The sequence below is a fragment of the Malaclemys terrapin genome, chromosome 1, assembly GCF_027887155.1.
Source record: "Malaclemys terrapin pileata isolate rMalTer1 chromosome 1, rMalTer1.hap1, whole genome shotgun sequence".
Taxonomy (NCBI): Eukaryota; Metazoa; Chordata; order Testudines; family Emydidae; genus Malaclemys; species Malaclemys terrapin.
This window is the reverse complement of record NC_071505.1, coordinates 352,965,455-352,975,985: the sequence shown is the minus strand read 5'-3', so window position 1 is coordinate 352,975,985 and position 10,531 is coordinate 352,965,455. Positions and strand designations below refer to the sequence as shown.

General features: G+C 42.0%; 1 protein-coding gene across 1 annotated transcript; it reads right to left on the bottom strand.

Annotated features, from left to right (window-relative positions):
- Positions 1-1,144: 1,144 nt before the first annotated feature.
- Positions 1,145-2,092, bottom strand: LOC128833621 (olfactory receptor 52E4-like). The gene has a single exon (XM_054021607.1). The coding sequence runs from the start codon at positions 2,090-2,092 to the stop codon at positions 1,145-1,147; it is 948 nt and encodes a 315-aa protein (XP_053877582.1).
- Positions 2,093-10,531: the final 8,439 nt, after the last annotated feature.

Below are 10,531 nucleotides of genomic sequence, written 5' to 3'. Positions count from 1 at the left end.
CAGACATGCCCTCTCAGCGCCCGACAGGCCGCGCCCCACGGCTTGCCGCCCCAGGCACGCGCTTGCTGCACTGGTGACTGGAGCCGCCCCTGCCCAGGAGCTGAGCTCAAATCTTCTGTTCCTTCCCCTCGCCACCCCCTGCAACTCCTGCCACAGAACCAGGCACCAAGCTCTGGGCTTTCTCCTTCAGTGGCTCAATCCAGGTTGGGGGTTTTCATTCCTCTGGGCTTCTCTCCCCATCTCCTCTGCTCCCACCGCAGCTCCTGCCTCTGCTCTGTGGCTGTGGTTATGTCACAGGGAGCCTGAGCTGACGGCTTCTTCTGCAGGTCCAGCCGGGGCAGCTTGGGCACTTACCCTCCCCCGGCAGCTTGTACTGGGGTTGGAGGCTTGAACTCCTGCCAGCTGAAGCTGAGGCAGCCAAGGCTCGGGCCTTCTGCTCCCTTCTGCTGAGCTGATCCACATGAATCTGATGAGGATTGCCATGTTCTGTTCATCCCCTCTGAAGCACTTAGCACGGGGCACTGTCAGAAGACAGGCTACTGGGCTACATGGACCATTGGTTTTACCCAGTATGGTCATTCTGATCTGCTTATTTAGACCCCAGATGTATCTGCCTCCTGCTGTAACACACTATACCCCACTCCCCTCCCAGAGCTGAGACAGGTCCCAGGAGTCCTGACGGGGTCTCTCTCTCCACAGCGTTAGTAAGAATGAAGTAAGAATAAACATTAAAATGTTAACACAAACCAATGCCCCTTAAGTGAATTGGCACAAAATGTGAGCATATATTGGTTTTAGAGATGACTGGGTTGCAGCTGACAAGGGGAGGGGAAGACAGGAGCAAGTGACAGGGGCAGGGCATGGGGAGAAGACACACAGCAGGGTCGAGGGTTGACAGAAGAGATGGGGCAAGATTGTAATTTCAGGGATCCAGCTACAAGCAATTAGAAAGGTCACAACCCAGTGTAGTGTACACAGACTGATTCCCCAGTTCATCGCATTGACACAGCCCAGTAAGGACAGGGAAGGGTTTAATGTCTCTCTGTCTGTCCAGTAAGTGATTCAGGGAAGAGGCCCCAGCACCATGGACCAGCCAGCTCTGCACAGAGCTCAATCTGAGAGCCAGAGCACAAGGAGAAAACATTTAGGTCTTTTTATGAGTAAAGAGCTGGAGCAGCCTGTCCCGGATCTGTTTGGTCCTCACCCCGTAAATGATGGGGTGTAGTACGGGGGGCACCACCAGGTACAAACTGTCAAAGAGAACGAGGAAGTGCAGTGGCACATTGTGGCCAAACCGGTATGTGAGAGAGGTGCTGAAATCTGGGACGTACAAAGCTGAGATGGCACAAAGATGAGAGATGCAGGTCCCAAAAGTTTTGAGCCGGGCATCCTTTGTGGGGAGGCGGAAGATGGCCCGGAGGATCAGAGTATAGGACACGGCGATGAAAAACACATCCATTCCAGTCACAGAGAAAAGATCAAACAGGCCATAGTAACTACTGATGCTGATGTCAGCACAGGCCAGGTTCACAACAGCTATATGCCCACAATAGGAGTGGGGGATGATGTTGGTTTTGCAATATGGCCACCGCCTCGCCAGGAAGGGATAGGGTAATGTGAATATGCAATTTCGCAGCACCACGGCCAGGCCTATCTTGGCCACAACAGAGTTTTTCAAGGTCGTGGAATATCTCAGAGGATTGCAGATGGCCATGTAACGATCGAAAGCCATGGCCACGAGGATTCCAGACTCCATCGCTATGAAGGAGTGAAAAAAATACATCTGGGTGAGGCAGGCACTGAAACTGATCTCTCTGGAATTGAACCAGAAGATGCTCAGCATTTTGGGTACAGTGGATGTGGACATAACCAGGTCAGTGACGGCCAGCATGCAGAGGAAATAGAACATGGGCTCGTGGAGGCTCGGCTCCCTGTTCACGATGAACAGGATAGTGAAGTTCCCCAACAAGGCTATGGTGTACATAGCACAGAAGGGGATGGAGATCCAGATATGTGCTGCCTCCAGGCCAGGAATGCCAAGTAGGATGAAGGTGGAGGGATTGGTGAAGTCAGTTGTGTTGTAATCTGACATGGTGTAGTGGAGAAGGTGTCCTACACTGAGGCATAAGGGTGTCTCCTGCGTGTACCGTATGTTCCCCTGATTTTCTGTGTGTTTCCAGGGTCTCAGGTGATGGTCACAGTTGAAATGCCTGAATGGAGAGAGAACGTTAATATGAGACAGTACATTCACTAATGGAGGCTGTTCTCATGGTAGAAGCAGATCGATCACTCTTCGCACACTGAAAAATGACATTTTCATTATTCAGAGACAATAACTATGAACAACGACCCTACTAAATCTAATTCCTTATTTTGTGGTGCTCCCTGCACCAATAATTCCTACACTTTGTGGTGGAGGAACCTTAAGAGGCAACGGCAGGAAACAGCAGGGTGGATACTGGTTATCCATCATTGTTCCTTAATACAATGTGAGCCAGGATAGGGAGTCCATATTGTAGGGTGTTCTTGATTCATCCAGTTGCTCGAAATCTGAGAATGGAAAAAAACAAACTTTTGACAAGACATATGCTGGGAGAAAACTCCCAACTAGAACATACCTCAGGGAAAAGACCTGGGAGCCATTGATAGCAGATCAAGAGAAACACCTGCTCATTTGCAGTAATGGACAAAACAAAAGCAATGTTCAGATCCCTAAGATAGGGGATGGAGAATAACATGTTCGTGATATGTGTTCACTTTTGGTCAACCAGTCTTTATTAAGGATATAACATATATAAAGGGAGTTTTCAAGATAGGTTTTGAGAATGCGGCAGGCTGCCATATGGAGACAGATAGAAAAGTCTGGGACTCTTTAATAAGTTTGAACAAGAGATAAAGAAGGGAGCAGATGATATAGGAGAGGAAAATAAAAATGAAACTGATTTACATTCAAATGGACAGTTCCCAACCAGTATTCTTGATAGATACTTAGTGCTCCAAGAGGACTCATTCCCCAAAGCTGAGGAAAATTATCAGCACAACTGATTGGGAGGAAAAAGTTAGACAGAAAAATATGAATGAAAATTGGTAATTTTTTATAACAGTTTATTAGATAGCAGAAAAATCATGATTCCACCGTCAACAAAGTGAACAACTTGGGTAAAAACCCAGTTCAGTGGCAAAGTGAAGGCAGCAGTTGAAGGGAGGGGGAAGCAATATGTAACAAAGAGAAAAAAGGGAAAATAGCCAAGAATAGAAATCGGAAGTTATGAAAATTGATAAGGGATGTTAAGACGCCAGGGAAAACTCCATGTTTGGCAGGGCTATGGATCACAAAAAAGAGGTTATTAAGTATATTAACAACCAGAGAAATCCTAGAAAAGTTTTGTCAATTCCTGTGTTAAATGTAGAGTATTAAAAAATAAAAGGAACTTTTTTTTTTATAAAAGAATTGACAAAGTTAAGAAATAATGGAAAAGCTGGTATGGGATTAGTTAAAAAAAACAGTCTAGAAATGTAATTAATGCCAGTCACCAACAAGGTTTAAGCAAAACAGATCTTGTGAAATAAACCTCATTTCATCCTAATATGAGAGTGCACATTGGTTGATCAAGGGTACACATTTGGTGATCTAGGGAACCATGCAGATATAACAAACCTTCATTTCTCAGAGGCATTTGATTTAATAAGGGAAATATTGAGTTAAAAAAATTAACATCCTACAATATCAGTAGAGAACAATTAAAATGGACTGAAAACTGGCTAACTGATGGATCTCAGAAAGCTTTAGTCAATAGGCCTTCGTGAGTAAATGGGGCTGTTTGTAGTGGAGTTCTGCACAGATCAGTTCTAGGCCCGATGCTATTCAGTATTTTCATTAATTATATGGAAGGACATAGAAAATCACTGCAGATAAAATTTGTGGATGACCCAAAGATGGGCAGATTGTTTGCAATGATGAGACCAGAGCAGGCATACTGATTGATATGGAGCATTTGGAAAGTGGGGCCATGCAAATAATATGTTTTAAAACAGTCAAATGCAAAATAATCCTCTCAGAACAGGGAATGCAGTCCCGAACCAGAGACTACAGCACTGTATTATGGAATGCAAGGACCCTGAAAAGGATTTCATCCAGTTCTGGGGTCCACATTTGATAATAATGGGCTCTGTAATCAACCAGAGAAAGGCTAAGAGAGACCGAAGGGCTGGAAGCTGAAGCCAGGCAAATTCCATCTAGAAATAAGGGCTAAATATTTAGCATGTAGGATGATTAACCATTGGGACACAATGAGTAGGGAAGTGTTCGATTCTCCAATTCCCTGTTAGGAGATCCAGACTGGATGTTTTTTCTTGAAAATCTGCTTGAAGGGTTGTTTACACTTAAAAAGCTACTAGAAGAGAAGCTGTTCTAGACTTGATTTTGACACATAAGGAGGAATTGGTTGAGAATTTGAAAGTAGAAGGCAACTTGAGGGAAAGTAATCATGAAATGATAGAGTTCATGATTCTAAGGAATGGTTGGAGGGAAAACAGCAAAATAAAGACTATGGATTTCAAGAAGGCAGATTTTATCAAACTCAGAGAGTTGGTAGGTAAGATCTCATGGGAAGCAAGTCTAAGGGGAAAAACAGTAGAAGACAGCTGCCTGTTTTTCAAAGAGACATTATTAAGGGGAGAAGAGCAAGCTATCCCACTGCATAGGAAAGATAGTATGTATGGCAAGAGACCACACTGGCTTAACCAGGAGATCTTCAATGATCTAAACAAACAAACAAACAAAAAATAAAGGATCCTACAAGAAGTGGAAAAATGGTCAAATTACAACGGAGGAATATAAACAAATATATTGGGCACAAAATGAGATTAAACTAGCTAGAGACATAAAGGGTAAGAAGAAAACATTCTAGAAATACATTAGAAGAAAGGAGAAGACCAGGGACAGGGTACGTCCATTACTAAATGAAGGGGGAAAAACAATAACAAAAAATGTGGAAATGGCAGAGGTGTTTCATGACTTCTTTCTTTTGGTTTTCACCAAGAAGGTTGGTGGTGTTTGAACACCTAACATAGAGAATACCAGAGAAAATGGGGTAGGTTCAGATGCTAAAATGGGGAAAGAACAAGTTAAAAGTTCCTCGGACAAGTTAGATGTCTTCAAGTCCCAAGGGCCTGACAAAATGCATCCTAGAATACTCTGAAGGAACTGATTGAGGACCTATATGAGCCATTAGCTATTTTGAAAAGTCATGGAAGTCAGGGGAGCTTCTGGAAGACTGGAAAAGAGCACATATCGTGCCTATCTATAAAAAGGGAAATAATGGCAACCCGAGCAATTATAGACAAGTCAGCTTAACTTCTGTACCAGGTAAGATAATGGAGCAAATACCTAAGGAATTAATTTGCAAACATCTAGAAGATAATAAATTGATAAGTGATAGTCAACATGGATTTGTCAAGAACAAATCCTGTCAAACCAACCTGATAGCTTTCTTTGAGAGGGTAACAAGCCTTGTGGATAGGAGGGAAGCATTAGAGGTAGTATATCTAGACTTTAGTGAGGCTTTTGATACAGTCTCGCATGACTTTCTCATTAAGAAACTAGGTAAATATAATCCAAATGGAGCTACTATACGGTGGGTGCAAAACTGGTTCAAAAACTGATCCCAGAGTATAGTTATCAATGGTTCACAGTGAAGCTGGAAGAGCTTAACCTGTGGGGTTCCTCAGGTATTTGTTCTGGGTCTGACATTCTTTTCAATGTCTTCATGAATGATTTAGATGATGGCATAGAGAGTACACTTATTAAGTTTGCAGATGATACCAGATTGGGAGGGGTTGCAAGTCCTTTGGAGAATAGGATAAAAATTCAAAATGATCTGGAAAAACTGGAGAAAAGGATGACTAGGTGTCTTGAAAATATGACCTATGAGGGAAGCCTGAAAGAACTAGGTTAGTTTAGTCTGAAAAAGAGAAGACTGTGAGGGGACATGATAACAATTTTCAAATAGCTAAAAGGTTGTTACAAGGAGGGAGAAAAATTATTCTCCTTAACCTCTGATGATAGGTCAAGAAGCAATGGACTTAAATTACAGCAATGGTGGTTTATTTTGGACATTAGGAAAAACTTCCTAACTGTTTGGGTGATTATGCACTGGAATAAATTGCCTAGGGAGGTTGTGGAATCTCCATCATTGGAGATTTTTAAGAGCAGGTTAGACAAACACCTGTCAGAGATGGTCTAGATAATACTTAGCCCTGCCATGAGTTCAGGGGACTAGACTTGCTGACCTCTTGAGGTCCCTTCCAGTTCTGTGATTCTATGATATAGCTACACCTGTATGGGGTGTGGATTTTTTTGCTTTTTCAAAACAGGGAAATGCAATATTAAGTTATATTAGCAGAAGTATAACATGCAAGTCATGGTACATTATAGTATTCCTCTATTCGGCGTGGGTTGGGTCTCAGTTGGAATAATGTGTCCAATTTTGCTCACCAATATATAGAAATAATGTAAAGAAACTGGAAAGGATCCATAGGCAAGTGACAAATATTATGCAAGGGATGGAATGCAAGCCATATGAGGAAACTGAAGGCACCTGTATGTTTATTTGGAAGAAGGGAGATTAATGGAGAATATGATAGTCATCTTCAAATACTTGTAAGGCTGCCATAAAAAGGTGGAGGGAAGTTATTCTGTTTTACCACAGAGGGGGAGGACAAGAGGCAATGGGTTCAAATTTCAGCCTAACAGATTTACATTAAATTTCAGGAAAATCTTCCTAACTTTAACTACAGGAGGCCAATGGAACAGACTCCCAGGGAAGTCATGGAAGTTCCTTCCGTGGACGTTTTCCAAAGACGTGTGAATAGGCATCAATCTTAGAGGATTAAGACAAAACAAATCCTTCATCTTGTCAGGGGGATAGACTAGCTGACCTTTGCATTCCCTTATAACTCTATGGCTCTACCATTCTATGATTGTAAATTCCTAGTGTAGACAATGCCTTAGTCACACACAAGTCTTTCAGCTCAATACAGATGTAACTGAGTGAAATTTAATGGGCCTGTGTTTTACAGGAGGTCAGACTGGATGATCAGATGGTCCCTTCTGACCTTAAACCCTATGGATCTATTGATAAAGAAAGTAGATCAGGCATTTCTATTTAATGTGTCTCATAACATGAACAAGGGAACATTTAGTTAAACTGAAAGTCTGAACATATAGCATTGAGAAAAGAAAATTGCAAACATAATCCCTATTTGGCCTGTAGAACTCCTTACTACTGACATTATCAGAAGTTTCAGAGTAACAGCCGTGTTAGTCTGTATCCGCAAAAAGAAGAACAGGAGTACTTGTGGCACCTTAGAGACTAACAAATTTATTAGAGCATAAGCTTTCGTGGACTACAGCCCACTTCTTCGGATGCATATAGAATGGAACATATAATGAGGAGATATATATACACACATACAGAGAGCATAAACAGGTGGGAGTTGTCTTACTAACTCTGAGAGGCCAATTAATTAAGAGAAAAAAAAAAAAACTTTTGAAGTGATAATCAAGCTAGCCGAGTACAGACAGTGTGATAAGAAGTGTGAGAGTACTTGGCTCAGCCATTACAAACGTTGACTATCTCCCCTTGTAAGTACTCTCACACTTCTTATCACACTGTCTGTACTCGGCTAGCTTGATTATCACTTCAAAAGTTTTTTTTTTTTTCTCTTAATTAATTGGCCTCTCAGAGTTAGTAAGACAACTCCCACCTGTTTATGCTCTCTGTATGTGTGTATATATATCTCCTCATTATATGTTCCATTCTATATGCATCCGAAGAAGTGGGCTGTAGTCCACGAAAGCTTATGCTCTAATAAATTTGTTAGTCTCTAAGGTGCCACAAGTACTCCTGTTCTTCTTTTGACATTATCAGAGCGAACAGTTTAGCTGAATGGGATTCACAAATGGATTGGCCATCGTAGGTGGTGCTGGTGGCAGCCCCTGTAGTTAAGGCTGTCTGACACCTTCCATTAGAAAACCTCATTTTCAGTTGCTTATGAATTTGACAAATTTCAGGCGTTTGGATTGAAATTTCATATGCTGGGTGTCTGCTTCAAGGTGAATTTTTTTTGTTTGTTTGTTTGGGTTTTTTTTTTTTTTTTTTTTGAAAGTTTCAGGCATAAAAGTTCAGCTGACTTCTCGAATGAAGCTAGGAGAAAGTATGTGTTACCCACGTTGAAAAATTCTTCTTATTGTTCTAGTGAGGAGCCCTAACACCTCCAAGCTTCAGCCCCTGTCCTCCTGCCCCATTAACAGACGGAGTCCTGAAATGCAAGAGGAGGGGGTGAAAGTGTCTGTCCATTAAAACGCAGCTGACTCCTAACCTCTGTAGTCAGTCCTTGCTCTAAGGGGAGTTTTGCCTCACTGGGACCTGAGCAAATTACGGGCCACTGATTCAGAATGTAGCCTTCTATTGTACTTCATCCTGAAGGATCCCCTCTGCCACTGAAATGCAGCCACCTCAGGGTGGTTGTCCATCAGGCAGGAAGAGCAGGGCTGCACAAAAAAGAGTGACATTCTTTAGCAAACTCATCACCTATGGCAAGGGCCCTGGGATGTGTCATGGTTGTGCAGAGGAGAAAGGACCACAGACTTACTCTATCCCATCACACCCACGTTGCACAGGGTTTGTTGATCAGGGTTTGTAGAGCAGGTGAGCTCCTCAGCAAGAGATGGGTACCTGTGAATTCTGAGATGGAAGCGTCTTCCCTGGGAATCCCCCTCAGGTAGCCGTGTCCCACTCCTCTCTCACCCCAGCATCTTCAGCAGCATCCCATGCTGAGAGCCGACCCAGGGGTGTGCACCATTTATAATATAGCTCTGTGTAAACCCAGTGGGGTTCGCTCAACCTCTAGAGGAGAGGAGAGCATCTGAATGTAAACAGGCTACAGAGAAGCGTGTCTCTGCTTCTGTGCTAATTATCCAGCTTTAGGAATAAACAGTAATTAAGGAACCTTCCCAAAGGGAGAAGAGAACTCCTGGGCTCTGTGCTGAGTCAGAGGAGAATTGGCTGTTTTGTGTATTTGTGTATATTTATAAATTATAATTGATTAGAAAGAAAATAAAGGATAGTTGCCCAGATGGATAGATAGATAGGAGACAGACAGAGCTGGAGATGACTGAGGGGAGACATGAGTACTTTCTGCAGTTGTTATGGGATCAGAGATCAGTAAATCTCATGTGCACAGGTAAACTCCTTCCCCTGATCCAACTCACCACTAACCTGTCTATGCATCCAAGGATCACATGAGCGCTTTTTGCTACAGCATCACACTGGGAGTGCACAATGACTTTCTTGTGCACAGTGATCAATTAACCCATTTCAGGGTCCCTGCGTTCCATATTACAGTGCCCTAGTCTGTGGGTATGGCCTGCATTCTCTGTTCCAAAAGAATAATTTTGCATTTGACTTTCTTAAAACATTTTGTTTGCATGGGCCCTGCTCACCAAATGTTCCAGATCAAACGTTACACCTGCCCTGAATATTGTAGAGTGTTCATTTTATTATCCAAATATTTTCCCCTACTAAATCAAATGCCTTAGAGAAATCAGTTTTACTGCATCTGCATAGTTCCCTTGATGAACTGAACGTGTACTCTCATTAAAGGATTAAATGTTTTTTTGACAAAACCTGTTTTCCATAACCCAAGTTGTTGACTGGCATTAATTATATTCCTAGACTTTTTAAAAACTAATCCCATACCAGCTTTTCCATTGTTTCCTAACCTTGTCAGAGCTTTTTTTTTAAACTTTCCCTTAAAAAAAAAAAAAACTTTACATTTAACACGGAACTGTCCTGTATCTGCCTTTTCTTTTTGGTTTGCTCTGCTGCTTCCTGATTGTGCACTTCTGGTTCCGAATGAGATGTGTGGTCATTGGTTAGTTCATACTTCTGGTATTCATAACTCTAATCTTCTATAAGAGATGCTCTTTAACACCCTCCTAGATAGCTAATGGCCTGGAAAGTATTTCATTATCTCATGTGATCTGAGTATCTAGTACGGCTTCTTTCCAAATGCAGAAAAAAATTTCTTGAACATATTTACCTTTTCTGCAACATTAACAAGTTTCCTTTCTCTGTCTAGTAACTGGCCTAAAGCTTTTCAATGATTTATTTTTATCTTAGTATTAATAACCTCTTTTTTCTTATCCTTAGTCATGCTAAACATGGATTTTTCCCTGATGTCTTTACAGACGCTTAACAGTTTTAATAAATTCCAATTTGTATTACTTACTGTCTATTTTCCCGTCCCCCCCATGTGTAATATATCCCTTCCCCCCCCCCACCAATTGCTACCTTCCCATCACCACCTCCTTGACTGTGGAATCGTGGCTTTTTAGCTATCTAATAAACTCCTCTTAAATAACTCCCAGTTTTCATTCACACTTTTCTTTCTGAATTTCTTCCCATCAGTTTTGCTGAGAATTTTCCTCAGCTTCGGGGAATTACCCCTTTTGAAGAACTAAATATCT